At 43.0% G+C, this 21126-nt stretch overlaps 1 protein-coding gene across 1 annotated transcript; it reads right to left on the reverse strand.

Moving 5' to 3' along the window:
• Positions 1–2302: 2302 nt before the first annotated feature.
• Positions 2303–20164, reverse strand: TMEM143 (transmembrane protein 143). The gene is made up of 8 exons (XM_066607726.1): positions 20076–20164; positions 12527–12747; positions 10258–10365; positions 9637–9834; positions 8159–8295; positions 7648–7927; positions 5723–5912; positions 2303–2739 (listed from the first exon to the last, which is right to left on the reverse strand). Exons 2-8 carry the CDS (start codon positions 12725–12727, stop codon positions 2567–2569), a joined length of 1287 nt encoding a protein of 428 aa, XP_066463823.1. The 5' UTR covers positions 12728–12747; positions 20076–20164; the 3' UTR covers positions 2303–2566.
• Between the last annotated feature and the right edge of the window lie 962 nt (positions 20165–21126).

Genomic DNA, 21126 nt, shown 5'->3' on the forward strand with positions numbered 1-21126 from the left:
TGATAGACTATATAACCAACCAGTCTTAACCCCCCCTTCCATTTTTCCAGTGTGCTTCATGCTTTCTACTTGACATATTAGGATCTGTTCCTTCCTTGATTGAGGTTTGTATGGTCTTTCTTATGTAAAAACAAAATTTAGAAATACAAATTCTTCTAAAACTCCAATGTTTTAGCAGATTTCCATATTCTTCATGACCTAAAGGAAATCTCCAAATCTGTTGCGGTTCCCAGCACTGCTTTTTCAAATCACTTGGGTGCTTCTATGTGCTCTGCTAGTAACTTGCACGATGATGCCTTGGATATCTACAACACTGACCTGTAAGTCTGTAAAATGCATTCTAGCGAAGTTTAATGTGAACATTCACCTTTTACTATCACATCATTTTTAAAGGGAACCTATCATTACATTTGAGCCCCACAAACTACATTAAAGGGCTCAAATATCAGGAGGAAGCTGTGTTTGATACTCATCGGGTGCCCCATTCCAGCGCTGCGTCCACATGAAGTTGCTGTGCGCACACAGCATGGCTCTTATCTGCTGTCTGTGTTCGCATGATCTCCCCCATTCATCTCTATGGCAGGGCATGCGCACACAGCCACTTGAAGAGTCACGTTGTGTGCACGAGCCAACTTCATGGAGCATAGCGCTGGAATAGGGGAGCCAGTGAGTATCAAACACAGCTCCCCAGGCCCCCATTCCTCACGTTTGAGCCCCATAACAGTCAAATGTGACGGCAAGTTTCCCTCAAGTCTAACTGCTAGTGGGAGCTTAGGAACATTTTTTAAAATTCATTTTATTAAATAAAAAAGGAAAGCCACAGAAAAATAACATCTATCCAATGCTCAAACATTTCCATTGCATATACAGATACAGTGAATAGAAAAGGCCCCTATACATATAAATAAAACAATGTTGTGATAGAAAAATGTCCCAAATGGATAGCAGCAGTCTCTTATGCAAAAGTAACAGTCCACAAAGAGTCTGGATGAGGTATCACACCCCCTCACAAGAAGGTCAGAGCATACTTTGTTATTGTAAAGTTCAAGGTATGCAGCTAAGTGCCCCCTAGTGGTAAAATAAGTTTATCATTTCACTCTGTAGTTGGCCAGAGGATTCGCAATGTTGTCAAAAAACAGAGCCCAACCACTAGAAAGAAATGAATCGGGATATTCACAGTAGGATTAGATTTTTCCTGCTTTTCTCATGGCATTCACTGAGTAAATGTCATTACTTGAGGGGTTTTCAACAACTTGTCAGACCAAATTGAACTATTAAAATGATACATAAGGGAAAGCCAGTTTAAGATAACGGAATCTTCTTTATACCATGTTAACGGAAACGCGTTTCAATGCAGTCTGGCTTCTTGTTCACAGCTAAATGGACCTTACTATGTGCATTGTTTAAAAACAATCATGGACCAATTAGATATCCAGCAGACGTACACTGATTGTCAAATCCACATTTAAACGTAGACCCATATATAAATCTACTTCTACACATGATTCTCTGTCACATAGGAGCTTACAATTGGGGTCCCGTTATCCAGAGGGTCTGAATCTAAAAAGTGATCTGCTTTTTTAAATAAATATAAATATATATATATATATATATATATATATATACACACACACACACACACTCTATGTCCCATGTCTATACTCTGATAGGGAATCATATGTAGAAGTAAATTTATATGTAGGGGTACGTGTTTAAATGTGGATTTAACAATCTGTATACATCAGCTGGATATCCAATTTGTCCATGATTGTTTTTAAACAATGAGCACTGTAAGGTCCATTGAGCTGTGAACAAGAAGCCAGACTGCCTTGAAATGCATTTCCGTTGACATGGTATCTGCACGGTGCCTTTTATATGACGTGATGCTTTAAAGACTACAAATAAGGATGCGACCCATGCCCCTGCAGTGACCCGCAGCTCACCTCCTCCGATGTCTTCTCTCTGCTCTGCAATGTGCCGGCTGGTGCACAGCCACACATGCACTGAGCAGAGCCGGCGCATCAGCGGTGAAGAGTCTCGCAGATATTGGACATGCCGAGATTGCTTTACCACGCAATTTTTCACGCGGTCAAATCGCGGCTGTCTACATGGGATTGCATAAACCAATGCAATCCTATGGCAGCGTGTACGAGTGGAAATTCTGCGGGAAATCTGGCTGTGAAATTTCCAGCCATGTGCATTCAGCCTTAAGCTGGCTTTCCCTTATACATGGACTTTTGTTGCCGTAGACTCACGGCAGACACATACATCTTGCAGTGGATCAGTATCATACAAGTCGGGGTGAGCGCATGTTGCTTATTTATTTTGCTTATTAAAATGATAGAATCTTTTTTCAATACAAATGCATAAATAAATGCAGCAGCCAAATGTGGGGGGTGCATCCCAAGCATCACAATATGCAGAGAAAATATTTACATAGACATTCAATGATAAAAATCTAGTAGTCATGTGCTGCTGTGCAGCACACGGGTCATAGAATCACACGCGGAGTGTAACCCGTCTTGGATCACGCAGCCACATACACATGCTTAGAATATACTTGTCTTCAGTTGTGCATAAGTACAACATGTTCTTTGGAAGTGCTTGTATTTCCGACTTTTCTATTCAAATTCTTCAGATTCTCAAGTGCCCGTTCTGCGGAGAACGTGATCTCTAATCCAGCTTTTGATTGCAGCCAGGATTCTACATGCATTTTGATCTTTACCGTTATTTCAGGGTCTTGTCAGAAAAATAAAAGAAATAGATTTCGTTTTATAGGAATTCCAGTTGACAATTCAATCAACATTGGCAGATATAAAAAAGAATCATTCAGCAGTCGTGCAGCAAAAAAGAAGTGTCTACAATAAACCAGGCATACAAATGAGGCATTTCTTAAAGAGTAGCACAACTCCCATTAACTCTGTACGAAAATAATTGGCGCACTGCGCCATTAACAAGTTGCGCTGAATGTTTGTTTGGCGGCTGCTTCATCTGTATATCAATGTTTTCCTTAATATACAAGCCATAAATGACCACTTCATACAATAACTATGACCTTTTGTGTTATTGAAGTGCATAGAAGAGCCAAAATACTAATTTCCGTGGAGGCAAAAATTCATGATTTTTTTCTTGTTACTACACAATGAAATATTGATTGAGCAGCTCTTCAGTCCCGAAAGCACATAGGTAAATTCACGGCGCACATCACAGAAACAGCTGCAAAAACACTCCGCATTTGGAAGGGGGCAGAACATGAGATTCAGGGAGCACATTAGGACAGAAGTATATTTGATAGGTTTAGCAGAACACCACCTCTGGACATATACCACTGCTAATACACAGTGAAAGCAGACTAACAGATGCCTCACCGATGCCAAAGGGATTGTGTTCTCTACAGTTCCCATTCCTCCTAAAAGTCAGTGGTGGTCTGAGAACGCAGACTTCACCAAAGTGATCTTCCCACATGAATCCATGACATTTTAACTATATTTTGTCCATTAATGTAGAAGCAAAACATGAAAGGCATTCGGCTCAGGCCTTTTGCTAAATGTATCATCAGTCACAGTGAAGCTGAACGCATCACCCAAATCATCAATTTTTCAGAAATGTACAAAAAAAAAATGCTAGTTTGTGATGGATATGGATTTATTTAGGAAAGTAAATACTGTGGTCATTGCTATAAACAATGTGTACCCTGTTTCTCCTGAAAATTGATGGCTGTGATTGGTTCTCGAGCACTGCTCAGCCAACCAATGCAGTTTTGAAGAACCAACGAGCGCTGCATTGATTGGGAGAGCAGTGTTCGAGAACCAATAACAGCCATCGCGTTGTGGAGGTAGTATTTATAAATTGGCTAATCAATGAGGTGGCTCAGCCAATTTATAAATCCCACCTCTACAACACGATGGCTGTGATTGGTTCAGCGAGCACTGCATTGATTGGCTGAGCAGCGTTCGAGAACCAATCACAGCCATTGCTTCCAGGAGGTGGGATTTATGAATCCCGTACCCGGGAAGCGATCATCAGTGGGCGGCCAAGGACTGCAGCAAGTGTGCTGAAGCTCCAAGGAGCAGCGGGAGGACCTGGACAGAGTCTCCAAGTTAAGTATGATAAGACATTTTACCCCCACTCACACCCAAATTAAGAGCTAGTGCCTCTTTTGAGGCAAAAATTAATATAAGACAGGGGCTTATTTTGGGGAAAACACGGTATGAGTACAAAGCATGTTTATTTTCCTTGTTTGCGGTGTACCGAAACGAATGAGCTGTACTGTATATGTAAGGTATATTTAAGGGTAGTTTCACACCTGCAATTGGAGTCCTTCTAAAACTGATCAGTTTTTAACTGAATGTGGACTGATAACAAACTGAAGCAGAACTGATGTATGCACGCAAATACGTATGCATGCATTTTTTGGAGTAGATTATTGGATATGCAGGTCATTGCCACTCCACGTGTTTCATTCTGGGAGGTCTGCCAGAGCTATTCCTCCAAGCCAGCACAATGCACACAATATACATTCCTTGCTGGTGGGTGGTGGCTGGGCTTCTCCCTCCTCTTCCTTGGGCTTCCTTTCCCTCCCTCTGAGATCATTTATTGTTTTGCTTTGCAGTGTACTGATAAAAGGGAAACACATAAGGCAGACAGAAACCCTACAGTTTGTTTCCCTCTGTCATTGACTTTAAGGTAAAAAACAAAGACGGAAAGGTGCTTTCCATTTTTTTCTGACGGGAACAATAACGCTGAAAGCTGCGCTTTTTTCTCCCTTCAGAAAAACTAAGAAGTATGTTTCTACCATCATAAATTGTGCCCATCAGATGATATCTGGAAGCTTCTACATCAGTAATAGAAACACAGAAGACTTGAGATATAAATTGGAGAATTCTATAACACCCAAAACAGGCTGAATACTCTTTCTGGGATATTGAGGTTGTCAATATAGTACCAAACTGGATGATTAGACATGGAAGTAAAACACAGAAAATATTGGTTCTAAGTATAATACTACCACAGAACAGATGAACATTTATTTTCCTGAAAATCTGAATATGTAAAAGAGCAACAACAAATGCTCATTCATCGAATGAGCTGCTTGATTATGCAAGGATAACAATGTTCTCTGGTTGGCTGTACATCATCCCTTGTGAATGAGATGTACAGGCAACCAATGACAGCATTGAAGGGATAAACAATTGAATGAAGCCGATCATCTGCTGTGTGTGAACACAGCAAACAAGTGCTGATTGATATTTATGTCTATTGGTGCTTACTACTGTGGGCTAATTCTCTGTCCCTATAAATGGACCCTTACTCTCAAGTCATAATAAATTGAAGGTTTTGCAATCAGCTATACAAATAAGTTGCTAAGAGCTGGACCCACTTGACTTACTTTTTCTTCTCACTTAAAGGAGTTGTGTAGGAATGCTACAAAATGGCTTTCACTTCTGCAGCCGCATAGCAACCAGTTCTAGAATGCTATAATCCATATGCAGAAGGAAGAGGAAAGAGCAGTGGACAGGGAGGCAGAGCCTAATGCAATAATGTTCTGAACAGTGTTGCATTAGGCATCACCCCCACCTCTCCTCCCTCCAGTCTACAAAGCATTCTCCCGTCTTAGAGGGTGCTGCCACAGCAGCCATTTTTGTGGCATTCCTATACAACTTTTTTAAGGGAGAAAAAAAATGTGCAGTTTAACTCTATGCTTAATTTCATGAGGCTTCACCTGTTTTATCTCCATCACATGGTATGTTGAGTTGTCTCATAAAGCTGTGAGCCAAGATGACTTCTTTAGCATGTTCTTCTTGAGCTCGAAGAATAAGGGCACCGAGAAGCTCAGAGTTGTTGGAAGTGCTTCTGTAATACAACATGTGAGCTAGTTCAAGTGAATGTGCTTTCCTTCTCTGAGCAAACATCTGTGAATGACAAATGTAACACGTTACTGCAGCTCCTAGCAGACTGTAAGGTATATTGTTAATGAGGATTCAAAAATGATAATGCCAGCAGTAATTACATTAAAATGTATTTTACTCATAGGAAAGAAAACTTTGGAACCCATTTCATAAAAAAAAAAATACATCATTTTTTACTTTGTGGGGGGAAAATATTCCTGTAGATTTCACAACACTGACATTACACAACAAATACGCAATGAGCAAGCCTGGCCACAATGTCATAAACAGTAGCACCACCGTTAGCAGCTACTGAACAGTTACTATAATTTATCCTTTCTTTCATGCAAGGAATTACAGCAGATTACTTGTAGAACTGTCATGGTGCAAAGAAGAGAAGTGGAAATTGAAAAAACTGTTGAAAATTTATTAAAGGGGTTCTGTAATTAAAAAACAAAAATTCTATACTCATCTATTCGTCCCCTGTCAGTCTACTTACCAAATCTTCCCCTCACTTATCTTCACCTGTCCCCTTGCAGTCCAGAGGGCACCTCACCTCCAGTCTCCTTCCTGCTAGCCAATGTACGTTAAGTCACTAAATCAGACTCTGGCAGAGACTGCTCATGTGCGCCATCTCTGCAGTAGATCAGCATTCCTTACTAGCCAGTGAACGCTACATCACAGGGACGTAACTTCACTGACCTGCAGGAAGAAGAATGCGAGGAATGCTAGCTTCATAACAAGAAGTGAGCTGACACGGAGACTGGTTAAGATCAGTGAGGAGAAGATGTGGTAAGGAGCATGCCCTTGGAGGAACAGGTGAGTATCAAATTTGTTTTTAATGACAAAACCCCTTTAAGGAAATTCCTAATGGGACACTCAATGATGACCATGTACTAGACAGCTGCCACACAAATGAGTCTCATGAAACAGCCTCACATACAGGTCTATTACACCACAAAAAGGTGGCTAAGACACTGCCAGGCACCTCTGATAAGCATCTCCAAGCTACGCTCAGGTTAGAGTTCATGACTGCAAAGGAAGAAAGTAGTTAAATATAAGGCCAGGAGAAAAGGTTAGACTACACATCCTGCAGGTGACGAGCTACAGAAGTAGATTCTTAACAGTAGAGGTCACTGATCGTGTGATGGATTTCTAATTAAAAACAAAACTGAGTGCTTCTTTAAAGGGGTTGTCCCGCGGCAGCAAGTGGGTCTATACACTTCTGTATGGCCATATTAATGCACTTTGTAATGTACATTGTGCATTAATTATGAGCCATACAGAAGTTATCAAAAGTTTTATACTTACCTGCTCCGTTGCTGGCGTCCTCGTCTCCATGGTGCCGACTAATTTTCGGCCTCTAATGGCCAAATTAGCCGCGCTTGCGCAGTCCGGGTCTTCTGCTGTCTTCAATGGGGCCGCTCGTGCAGAATGCCGGCTCCGTGTAGCTCCGCCCCGTCACGTGCCGATTCCAGCCAATCAGGAGGCTGGAATCGGCAATGGACCGCACAGAAGCCCTGCGGTCCACAGAGAGAGAGGATCCCGGCGGCCATCTTCAGCAGGTGAGTATGAAGACGCCGGACCGCCGGGATTCAGGTGAGCACTCTTCGGTTTGTTTTTTTAACCCCTGCATCGGGGTTGTCTCGCGCCGAACGGGGGGGGGGGGGGGGGTTAAAAAAAAAATACCCGTTTCGGCGCGGGACAACCCCTTTAAGTCTATGATTGGAATGTAATCAGTTTAGCTTCATCCTCTTACCTTCCAAGTACGAAATGTCATGAATCCAGCAAATAAAAACAGTAAGAAAGACGTTCCAATCTTCAAGTCTGTAAGGACCACCATTCCGACATTGACAAACAACATTCCTCCAGTCACCAACAGTATAGTGTTAATTAATGTGCGGTCAATACTTGAAGTTCGGACCTTTACCACAGGAAGAAGTTGCTCCAGCCCTTCTAGAGGGATGTCCTTGAAACACTTTAACACCATATGAGATTGTTTAGGGCGAGCTGCCATTATGACTCTCTTAAAATATCGCCTGTTCAAACAAGAAAATCATGAGTTAGGTTTCATATAAGAACAAATGTCTATATAATTGTGCTTGGAAATAAAACATTATAAACAAGTAAACATTCTAATTTGAGGTTCATTTTAATCAGAATGTGCTCCAATACAAGGTCCACAGTACATCACATACATTCTACTTCAATATCCATATATTATTCTATATTTACATTGTACATGATGAGCACCCAGAAACATGTCTTGCCTTTCTGTTGGGGTGCGAGGAGCTCTGGAGAACCATGAATCTTGAGGCTTGGAGCTTATCTGAAAGGCAAGAGGTCCTAATCTCTGTCCAAGAGCCCAGTAATGGATGTATTCATATTTGTCAAGATTTACATGCACCTAAAAAATAAATGACTGTAAAATATAAAGTCTGCAACAAGGAATGATGTCATAAAATGCCATCAAACCATGGATTAGTCATACGAATCCAAACAGCAATAGAAGGACGCCATCATTCGGTCTAGGTTTGCACTGGATGCTGTGCTATTCTTGCCATCACGATTAATGAAAATCCAGATGTAGGTGTTGAACACATGTGAAAACGGCCTTATAGTTTTGCAAATGCAAAGAGTTTGGGCCTACAAATTATACCAGTCAGTGATTATTGCTAGAGCTTACATACTAAAAAAAAAAAAAAACTGCTAAGGGTCGACCTATTAACTATGCACAAATACATCAGGGATCAAAACAGATATCTCTCCCACAATCTATTCATACCCAGGACTGTGACTGTAACAAGGGGGCGCACTCTGCGTCTAGAGGAAAGGTTTCTACACCAACATAGAAGGGGGTTCTTTACTGTAAGAGCAGTAAGACTATGGAACTCTCTGCCTGAGGACATGGTGATGGTGAAATTGATAAAAGAGTTTAAAAGGGACCTGGGTGCCTTTCTTGTGTATAATAATATTACATATTATAGTCACTAATTCCTTCAGAAGGGTTGGTGATCTGGGGATTATTCCGATTGCCAGATTGGAGTCAGGAAGGAATTTTTTCCCCTAAAATGAGGAAAAATTTACTTTTACTAGAGATGAGCGAGCATACTCGCTAAGGACAATTACTCGATCGAGCATTGTCCTTAGCGAGTACCTGCCCGCTCGGAAGAAAAGGTCCGGCTGCCGGCGCGGGTGAGAGGTGAGTTGCGGCAGTGAGCAGGGGGGAGCGAGAGATCTCCCCTCCGTTCCTCCCCGCTCTCCCCGCCTGCCACCGAACCTTTTCTTCCGAGAGGGCAGGTACTCGCTCTTGGAAATGCTCGATCGATTAATTGCCCTTAGCGAGTATGCTCGCTCATCTCTAACTTTTACCTCATTTTTTTTTTGCCTTCCTCTGGATCAACATTGCAGGATGATAGGTTGAACTGGATAGACGTATGCCTTTTTTTTGCCTTAAACACTAAGTTACAATGTTATATATTTCCACCAACGTTTTCTTATATACTAATTATTTTTAGGAATCAGTAGTAGGAAATTCTTATACAACTAATTAAATAGAAAAACCATATTGCAGTACTGCATGGCAAAAAAAGTTTGTTTTACAGTTTTTATATAGAGTATTTAAATAACGAAAACAGCAACAGGCGGTGCGGTGGCGTTTTCAAGGAAGGTTTTCAGATAGTTTAGAATGTAATGATTAGCTGTATTTTCACGAATACTGATTTGGCAGTGACACCAAATCTATTACCTGCACTCCATCTTGGGGATGATGCACTATTAGAGCATACGCCAAGGTATCCTCTGACAAAGTATTGAAATTTCCTTGATCCAAAATAGGCTTTAAATATTCTAGTACTTCTTTCTCCCTGGACAATTTCTCTGAGTATGAAAGTTCTGAAGTTTCCAACAGGGCATCACGGTCAGGGTTAATAGGGTCATATAAGACCTAAAAAAGACAAAAATATATAGCATTCATATGTGTATTTTATTACACAATCACGTGTTCCAATGCATTTCCATGTACATGATGAAAAGGACATACATAAAGGGAAACTAGTAAACAATCATCCCTTTTTGAATATAGAGGTATGTTTCTACCATCATAAATTGTGCTTTGTTAACCATCAGGCGATATCTGCAAGCTTCTACATCAGTAATAGAAACACTGAAGTTTGAGAATTCTATAACACAAAAACCATGCTGAATACTCCTCTCTGGGGTATTGAGTTTGTCAATATAGTACCAAACTAGAGGATTAGATGTGGAAGTAAAACCCAGAAAATATTGGTTCTAAGTATAATACTACCACAGAACAGATGAAGATGAGAAAGGGTGCTATATTTTGGCAGGTATAAGAAAGAATACTTACCTGAAGCTCCTGCAGGAAAGAGTGGTAGGGCTGCAGGAGAGAGACTTCCAGTTGTTTGACGAAAGCATGGAAGGACTGCTTTTCAATCTCATTGGATGAGTGGAACTCCTGTAATGTCAAAGTAGTCAGCTGTGATTAGGCAATAAACTATCTGGACAAAAATTGCCGAATTCAGACCTCCACCAATCTGACATGGATGGTCTATCTTAAGGAATTAGCCATCAGTATCATAGTCCTATGACACTGTTACACTATGCAAGGTTACTGCAGCTTTCTGTATAGCTTGACCACTCAACCTATACCTATCATAGGCACAATCAGACATACTGATCACATTTATCAATGCAATTGTGCTGGGAAATGGAAATTGGGAGAAAAGTCTGAAAAAATAAAAAAATAAATTATTAAGCAACTTGCCACAAAAGTAGGGTTTTGTTTTAAAGGCAAAAGCTGATAGTGAAATAAAATTAAGAAGAAGAAAAAAAAAAATCAAAAACGATGAGATTCATTATGGCCACAAAAGGCAAATAGAGAGACAAGCCAAATAATACACATGGCCTTTTGCACTGGCTAAGAGTAGGGCCAAAACAGGCGACTCCCCTTTATGATGTCCATAGGTCTTATTACACCCATATCAACAAGGTCTTTCGAAATCAGACAACTTTAAAAATCCAAACCAAGAGAATTTTGTTGCCTTCTTCCATCTGTTAGCTTTAAAATTTTCAAAAATAAGGAAGTAACTTTATGTGGCCATTTCAGGTCTTTTTTTGGGGACAAGTTGTACATTTTTGGGCAACATTTTCAAGTACATATAAGCTAACATTCCATTTATGAGAATACTTTCTTAGAATGGTAAGATGCATAAAAATGCAATCCCCTCCAGAGCTTTCAGCATAAAACTGCTAACTCTGATGATTGCAACCCCGGAGCTTAAGGTGACATGACAAAGGGAGACCCCCTCCTTTTGTTGGCACTATAATCAGTACTGATTGCAGATCCTACAGGGTTAAACAGCCAGGAGCACAGGTTTCAGATATGCTGAGTTTAATGTGGCTGTCAATCATAGCCACACTCTCTTTGATGATTATAGGGAATAATAGTACAGAAAGGGGTTAAAGCTTTAAAGCTAGCTGAATATCCAATATGATCTTATACAGTAAACCTCACCAGAAGACAACGCCTTTAAGAAACGCATCCTTATTCCGACCAGATGTTTCTATGATGAATTTTCCCCACTATTGTAGTCTATGGAAGCTGCCCCTCTAGAAGTGGACAACCCCTATTCTGGTCAACGACCACTTTTTGGTAGAAATGTTTCTGTGGAAACCTGAAGAAGCCTTTAATCATCTGGCTATGGGTTTGTATCACCAGAGCAGAGCAAGGAAGGAGACTACTGTGCAACATCAGGGGAAGAAGCTGCCTGCATCATTGGAGCAAAGAGAGCAAGAAGAGGAGCATCCGCAGTACCAACGAGCGTTAGAGGAGAGGACGGAAGTTGTTGAAGATAGAAAGGGAGCCACCTACATCATTACTGAACAGCCCATGCCAATGCTGAGCAGGGAGCCTGCAGGCTGTAACTAGAGTCAATGTTAGCACTGCGGGGAGATATGAAGAGTGGATCCTGGTTGGGAATCAGAAATGAGAGGGGAGCCATGCGGAATACTGTACAAGTTTGCTGAGTGTATTGAACAATTTAACTAACATTCCATATACTTTTTCTTTGAGAGGACCAAAAAAAAATTTCTGTGCAATTGTGGGTGTTGGTTAAAAGAGATTTCACGGCATATAAAAAAAATATGAGTAAAGGCCCATTTACACGGAACGATGATTGCTCAAAATTCGCTCAAACGACAGTTTCAGTGACAGTTTTGAGCGATCATCTTTGCATAACTTTAATTAGCTACTAAAGAGTTAATGCAGGCGGAGCGTAATACTGCCGTGATAGCTCAGAGAACAATGCAGCTGTTTTATATATGCAAACAGCTGCTTTGCTCTCAGCGCTTTCAGCTGGTGTCTTGCTGAGAATTGCCAGCGGGATACCAGCTGAAAAAATGCTGTCAGCACCACCCGCTGAGATATCAGCATGCAGTGTTAATAAGGCTCATCGCTCATTTCTAGCTGGCTAAAAATGAGTGATGGACGAACAGTGCATGATGGCCGCATGTTTAGACGCAAAAGACGACTTTTGAGCGAATTCTGAGCGATAATCGTTGTGTCTAAATGGGCCTTTAATCAATATGTACAAGCAGCAAAATAATCACTTACTGACCTGGGATAAATGCTCCACAAGCTGATTTGTAGAAAATGGGATATATCTCTCTTGATACTGTGCAGTCCAGTCCTTGGGTTCACTTGGCTTCCACATTTTTTTGTATTCTGCCATTTTAGCAGAAAGTGAGCCCATTGTACGAGTTAATGAATTCCTCACCCCAATCCCAGTTCTGAGAGCCCCCAAGGCTACGTACATCATGCTGCAGGCCAAAAATGTCCCTAGGTAAAAAAAAAGCAAAAAGTTATCTTGAGGAACAAATTATCAGCGAAGGCTATGTGATGTCCTACTGTTGGTCTATAGAGAACAGTAAACATAGGAGTAATGACTGTAAGGCCTCCCTCGCACGGATGTTTTTTACCGCAATTGGTGCAGCGCTTTCAGCACCAAGCTAACTGCGGTATAACGCTCACATTTAGGACCGCTCAGAAAGCCGCTCAATCGCAATTCTTTTCAGTGCCGTGATTTTCGAGTGGTGTCTGTTCTATTTTGGAGCGTTTAGTGCTTCTCATCAGTGATGAGGAGTGCTAAAATCCGTCTGCGGACGAAAACTAAAGTAAAATGTGGCGAAGCGACGCGATTTAAGTCGCAGCGCTTACTGCAACGCCTGTGTGAGGGAGGCCTTAGGCCTCATGTCCACGGGGAAAATCAGATCCGCTGCAGATTCTACATGTAGAATCTGCAGCGGGTCCCTCCTGCCCCGCGGACATGAGCGCTGAAAATAGAAATTTAAAAGCATTTACCTTTCCGTAGCGGGCGGCGAAGGTCAGCTGTTCCTCACGGCCGGATCTTCATTTTCGGCCGGCGGATGAATTCCTGACGCCGGCGGCACGTCGCCGGCACGTCGTCGACGTGCCGCGCGCATGCGCCGGGCACATCCGCCGAGCCGAAGCAAGGGAGATGCGGCCGTGAGGAAGAGCAGAGCTTCGCGGTCCGCTGCGGGTGAGTAAATGCTTTTAATTCCTATTTTAGGTCTCCCGCTGATCCGGACGGCTTCCATAGGCTTCAATAGAAGCCCGCGGGAGCCGTCCCCGCGGGAGACCCGCATGAAAATGGAGCATGGTCCAGATTTTTTCATGCTCCATTTTTTTTTAAATGCCTTTTATTGACGATCCGCGGGTATTTATCTACCCGCGGGTGGTCAATGCATCCCTATGGGGTGCGGATCCGCGCGCGGGAGATCCGCTGCGGATTTTAAATCACATTTTGCCCGTGGACATGAGCCCTTAGAGTGTTGGGTCAAAAACATAGATTCAAATTAGAATGAATCTTAACCATGCAAGAAGCAAATGTAAAACAGTTTTCTCACCTGGAGAGATCGGCCTCTGTTCTCAGATACAGCATTACACAGAATATATGATACCCTTATGCAGTTCTTACATAGTTAGCATGGTTGAAAAGACATAAGACCTACACTGATTGGCCGCTGTATTAGAGAGGCTCATCTAATAGCATGCTAGACCTCCTATGACCTGCAAAACTGCAGTAATTCATTACTGCATCCAACCTCAGATTAGAGGACCTAGGTTGTGCCAAGAGAACATTCCTCACACCATTGCTTCACCTCCACCAGCCCGAAAGGTTGGCACCTGTAGGAAGAGTTCTTTGATTCTTGCTGCTTGCACCAAATTCTGATCCTCCTATCAGCCTTGTGCAACACAAATCTGGGCTCATTAGACCAGAGGATGTTTCTCTACTGTTTAGTGATGGATGCAGATTCACACTGAAACTGATCCACAGATAACTTGTTCACTTGATTTTATGTTACACTTTGGGGAGGGTCACATGTCTAATTTGCATACAGGGAAGGGCCAATCACGGAAATACTTCTAAAGTGCTCATTCAGTATATAAACAATTCATGGGAGTCGATGTGGTTGGACAGAAAGAGTAGGGGAAAACTTTAGAACTTTGTTTCTCTTATCGGTCCAAAGAAAGGTAAAAACTATGAGCAAATCTGCCATAACAAAGAAAGATTCCCGATCCTAAGAAGCGATCAGAGCGGATCAGCATTCACACAAGCATCCTATACATTTCCAGAAGCATTGATATTATTTCGATCTAAGAAGTAATCTCAGCCTTTGCTGAAGCCATCGCCTGTGACTGCTGTGACTATTCCATAGATGCACACCTCTCATGGTAAAGTCACCTTGTCCCCTCGAAAAGCAGAACCTTGGCCCAGTTTTTATTTTCCATGGGGACAATTCGATATTAACAAACAATGACACCCCACCCCAAAACAAATTCTAATGTCACTATTAAAAGGGGTCTAGTTCTCTGGTAAAAGTTTCCCATATATCCGTTCCTGAAATCTTACATGTCTCAGTAATTGGATGGCTATGATCAATATCTTATAATGTATCCTGACGGAGCTTTATGGTAGGACAAACCTTTTACATTTTATTTAAAAGTATAAAAAAAACTATTATCTCAAATGTGAAAGCATGATGGGGATTTTAAAGTGGCTGTACCACAAGTAAATGACATTACTGACCTCTTTATGAAGAGCCATAAGTGGTTTTAAGGCAGACAGTAAGGGACCTTCTGCTAGGCTATCGTAAAAACCCAGCAGCCTAGTTTAAGGCCGACACAGAAGCCTACTGACAGCTGGATAAAGCTCATAGAGACTCTGACAACTACTCTGGGCCCTGTAAAGTAAGATTATGGGCTGAACGTAACTGACCCGCTGAGTCGGGGAAAGTAAGTTTTATACTTGCCTTCTTCAATGTTCCCTCCCCTGTTGTCAGTGCTCAAACCCTCCGCTGAACGCATTCAGGGTGCTTAGAATGGGAGGACTACTTAGAGCATGCCCTGTAGTTCGCTCAGTGTATTCCATGACCAGTTTAAGCAATGACAATGGGAGAACGGTGGGGAAGGCAAGTATAAAACTTACTCCACCGGACTCAATAAGTTAGTTACTTTCAGCCCATAAGCTTAGCTCAAAGCAGCTGGCAGCCTCTGAAGGAAAAAACTAAATAAAAAAAAAAAACAATACATTTTATTTTACAGAAAAAATTATTGATCCACACCTTAGGAATCGACTCACTCGTAATGACCTCATATTATAAACATTATCTTGCACGGTTAACCGTGTTAAAAAAATGGCTAGAATTGTTATTTTTCATCCATTCACCTCCCAAAAAGCTAAAGAAAAAGCGATCAAAAAGTCACATGTACTCCAAAATGGTACCAATGGAAACGACAGTTCGTCCAGCAATAAACAAGACATCACACAGCTTAGTTTGTAAAAAAAATAAAATATTATAGGTAGAGATGAGCGAACGTACTCGGATAGGCACTACTCGTCCGAGTAATGTTCCTTATCCGAGTACCGCTGTACTCGTGCTCAAAGATTCGGGGCGCTCCGCTGCTGACAGGTGAGTCGGAGCGGGGAGCGGGGCAGAGCGGCCGGGAGAGAAGGAGAGAAAGATCTCCCCTCCGTTCCTCCCCGCTCTCCCCTGCAGCTCCCCGCTCCGCAGCGCGTCCCGAATCTTTGAGCACGAGCACAGCGGTACTCGGATAAGGCACATTACTCGGACGAGTAGTGCTTATCCGAGTACGTTCGCTCATCTCTAATTATAGGCCGTAAAATAAAGTGATACAAACTAAAACACAAACATTAAAAAAAAAAAAAGGTTTCATTGTGTAAAGCAAAAAATAAAACAATACTAATTTAGTAACAGTGCAATTGTACTGACAAAGAATAAAGGTAACAGGCTATGTAACAAACACAGCAAGCGCTGTAAAAAGACAAAGTTATGTGTTTGTTTATCTGCCTCCTAAAAAAAGCTATTTAGGCCTCATGTCCACGGCTAAATTGTCATTTAAAATCCGCACCGTGATCCGCGCCCCATAGGGATGCTTTGGACACCCGCAGGTAGTTAAATACCTGCGGATGTCATTTTCCCCTGAGGCGGGGATTGCGTGTGCAGGAAAACACCCGCAGCATGCTCCATTTAGGTGCGGGTCTCCCGCGGGGACGGCTTCTGCAGGCTTCTATTGAAGCCTATGGAAGCCGTCTGGATCCGCGGCACACCCGCACTTGAACTTCTGCTCTCCGGCGCGGGAGAGCAGGAGTTGAAAAAAAAAACTAAGTGCCTGGCGTATGCACGTGCCACGCTGCCGGTGTGCCGAGCACATCCGCCGGGCCGAAGAAAGAAGATCAGCAGCGTCCGGACAGGTAAGTTTAATCTTCTTTTTAGCCTTATGTCCGCGGGAAAGGAGGGACCCGCTGCGGGATTCTGCATGAAGAATCCGCGGCGGGCCTGATTTTCCCCCTGGACATGAGGCCTTAGGCCTCAAGCACACGGGTGGGTCAGATTCCGGCCCTGGCAGCAGCAGCGTTCTTTTTCTTCGTCTCTACTGCTGATGGTCCACACGGCTCGCCTTCGGACATACACAGTACAGATTTTTTTTTTTTGTTTAAACTCTTGCTTTTCCCTTGTCATCACGAGGCAATGTCAACTGCAGAAAGGCCGCGGATCAGGCAACTTCCATTGACTTCAATGGAAGCCATCCGCGCAACCATGTAGCATGCTGCAATTTTATCTCCGTGAGTGGAAACTGCTTTCACCTCCGTGAGCGCAATTGGTTTCCGCTCGAGTGCAGGAAGAATCAGTTCTCCATTGCATGCTAGGGACGGTATTTGCTGCAGAGGCGGACACCTGTCCCGGATTCCGCAAGAAAATCCGCCCGTGTGCGTGAGGCCAAAAGGTGATCAAAAAGATGCGTGCACCCCACAATGGTGACAATGGAAACTACAACTCATCCTGCAAAAAACGAGACCTTGCACATTTCATTTGGGAGAAAAACATAAACATTATGGGTCTTTGAATGCAGAGATGTTAATTCATTGATTTTGTTCTAAAACGTAGTTTTATTGTAGAATAGTAACAAAAAAGATACAAACATTTCGAATCCCTATAATCTACATGCAAAATAAAAAAATAAAAATCACAGCAATATGGCATCTGTGGTCGGTGCAATATTGTTGCATTTTCTCGCAGCAATTTTGTGTTGCTACAAAGTCGCACAACTTCATAGCGCTGTTTTGCAGGGACTTTTTGAGTGAAGGCTTCAAATATAAACCCCTCCACCGAAAATAAGCCCTAGCTGCAGAAAAGAAAAACCCACAACAAATACATCACCTAAGAAGTGCTGTCAGCTCCGCCGCGTCTTCTCCCCGATGCTCAGCACTGGTCTTCAGGCATCTCTTCCTGGACAGTGATTACAAAATCTCTGCCTCCAGGAAGTGTTGCCTCTGATTGGCTCTCGAGCACTGCTGCTCAGCCAATCAGAGCCGCGGTGCCCGATGAACCAATCATAGCCATTCATCGAGCGCTGGCTAAACATCGCAAATCACGTAATATTTAGCAACCCTCGTTGCGTGGAAGAATCAACACTCTTTTCCCAGGATTTTTGAGCTTCAGCGCTGCTTTTTTTCCTCGCAAAAACATCACTGCCACTTGTGATTTTCTTGTGCGTCTTTTAGCGCAAAAGTCAATAGGACGTTCTACTGTTAAAAACGCATCGCACAAAAGTTTGTGCTTTGTGATGCAATAAAAAGGAGGCTCCGTAGGGAAACATGGGAGATTAAAAAAAAACGCAAAGTGCAGAAAAATCGTACATACCGTTAATTTTTTTTTAGCGCAACATCACATGAGTGAAAACATCGCAAATGTGAAGAGAACCATTCAAAATCATTGGTTTCATAATTCTTTTGAGTGATGCTGCTCTGCGCCATTTTCCTGAACAGGGGGTGTGGCTTGCTTGCCATGCTGCAGACCAACAAATTCATGTAGAATGTATGCCAGCAACTGACACAAATTACACCGGAAATGTACGCCAGCTTCCAGCTGACCCGCTCTGTCTCTGGACAGAGCCAAACAGCGCTGTGACTATAATAGACTCGGTCTGCTTTCCGCCCCGCTTCCGGTATTTTAAGCCAGATCTGCGATGGGACGTTTCGGAGGTTCCGACATAGATGTGAGCCCGGCCTTAAGGCTCCCATCTACGGCACGCTAGGATTTTTCATGCAGATATTCACAGCAAGTCGACGTTAAAAGGATTTTTTATTGCTTGCGAAAGATCGCATATTGCGTTTTTTTCCCCGCGCGGCTCATCCACAACCCCACCTCCCTAATTGATTTTGACCTGCAAATCTGCAGTGAATCCGCAAATGTTTTTGCGGATGCACTGCGGATCCTAAACTCCCATAGAGATTAATGGAGCCCAATCCGCGTGTGATCTGCAATAAAATGGAGCATGCTGCAATTTATATCCGCAAATATTTTATAATTAGAGATGAGCGAGTATTGTCCTTAGCGAGTACCTGCCCGCTCGGAAGAAAATGTTTTGAGTGCCGGCGGGGAGTGACGGGGGAGAGCAGGGGGGAACGAAGGAGTGATCTCTCTCTCCCTCCCCCCCCCTCCCCGCTGCTCACTCCCGCAACTCACCGCTCACCCGCGCCGACAGACGAATCTTTTCTTCCGAGCGGGCAGGTACTCGCTAAGGACAATACTCGCTTGAGCAATTGTCCTTAGTGAGTATGCTCCCTCATCTCTATTTATAATCAAATCCACAGGTGTTAAATGCGCCGCTCCCACGAATTATAAAAAGGACGCCGCGTCTTACTCGCTGCGCGCCGTATGGTTTTCTCGGTAGTGGCGTCTCTTCAACCTTATTGGGCGGGCCCTACATGTTGAGTTTGCCGCCAACCAAAGCTCGCTGTGTAGTCCTCGCACGCTCATTGAAGTCAATGGGTCATGGTTGGATTTTTTTGCCATCGGTGGGTTGCAGCCATGGCAGCTCGCAGGGCACACCGTGCCCCCAATGATTACAGAACAAGTTGCTGTGTGATGCCACTCATACACGCCTTCCCAAAACCCCACACTCGTAGTCACAGCATTTTACCGTAATTTTGAGCGGCGGTTTTGGACGTGTGTCGCAGCATTTGGCAATGTTCTTTGTAACGCACCCCATTATTGTTACGGGTGATGAGGTGCGTTAAAAATGCAGACAAGAACTCGAAAATCAGCGCCTTAAAACGCCGCGTTCGAGCGCAGGTCTGCGACGCCACATTGGAACCAATGTTGTACCGCGATTAGCACAGCACTCGGGACGCCACAGTATGTGAGAGGCTAAATGTGCATGCAAGAAACATATACCGCCACCGCTAGAAGCGCGCCCGTCCTGGTATGTACGCCCCTGTGTGATGGCAGCCACCCCACAACACATACTGGGCAGCACCACTGCTTCCCTTGGGTCACCTGCCTGTAAACCCCCTTGCTAGCAGACACACCACATGACACAACACACTGTAAGGTTTAATGGCAACTCTCCGTTCTACTGCTCAGATTACATGGACGCCGGGACTCCGCAGCTGTGGCGAGCGGGAGGCTGCAGCTCTTCACAAGCTTCCTCCGCTCACCCACACTGCAGCGGGCAGCCATAAAGCGGCGTCCACAGTAACATATAGCCGTCTATATGCAGGCAGCCGCGAGCTGTCGTAACGACGTCACCCCCTCCCCCCTATAACTAAAAGCGCTAACCTCTGGGCAAGCAGAGCTGACATTGAGATCCCGGGCATGCGCAGTAACAGCCTCACACGCCTGCAACGTCATTTTAACGCGAGGTCATGACGCTCAAGGGGGAGAACGTATCACACTGCGCATGTCTGAAATTTCCCGCGCTTAACTATTTTTTTTTTTATCGAGGCTGCAATATATGTGGGTGTAATGTACAGTGTAAACGTCGTTCAGACGCCCTTGCATACAAACATGGTTATTAAAAGTGGCTTAATGTATGAAAGTTATGTATATTATGGAAAGGTACAGGCAGTAGGAGGGAGAGTTGTTAGACTCTGTTTGTTGCCTATAGCAACCAATCACAGAGCAGCTTTCATTTTTCAAAGGCAGAGTATGGAATGTAAGCTGAGCTGTGATTGGTTGCTATGGGCAACAGGCAGTTTTCATTTTAGATAGCTTTATAAAGTTTCCTCTGTGTTTATTAAAGTAGTGCTCTGAGAGCCAGCATATTTACACCATTGAAATGCACGTATCCCCTATGTATTTCGACTTTTTTTGTGATCACTGCATATTTACAAAAGCAAAACGCAGGAAGATGGCGGAGATTTATTTTTCCTTCTTGTGTGCGCACTGAATACGTATGTATCATGCATATTCTAGATTAATCAAATCATTTCTATTGCAGTTATATTTTTGAATACAATTATCCCTATATTTCACAATATTTTTATATGCATATATATATATATATATATATATATATATATATATATATATATATATATATATATATATATATATATATAGCATATCATTACCCCACACAACAATACAATCAATTATAATTATATTTAAGAAAAAGAAAATAATGGAAAACATAGGCCTGGTCTCACATGAACGGATTTGAATGGCGGGGTTCCACGAGTCTTTGACCCACAGTAATACACGGTCCAATCAGATGCCTTGAATTACACAGTTCCGCTCACATTAGTGTGTCGGAATTGCGTAATCTACTCATGGAAAATAGAACGCAACATGTTCTATTTTACCGCGGATATCCGTGACATAGAGCCCA

The sequence above is a fragment of the Eleutherodactylus coqui genome, chromosome 6 (genome assembly GCF_035609145.1).
Source record: "Eleutherodactylus coqui strain aEleCoq1 chromosome 6, aEleCoq1.hap1, whole genome shotgun sequence".
Taxonomy (NCBI): domain Eukaryota; kingdom Metazoa; phylum Chordata; class Amphibia; order Anura; family Eleutherodactylidae; genus Eleutherodactylus; species Eleutherodactylus coqui.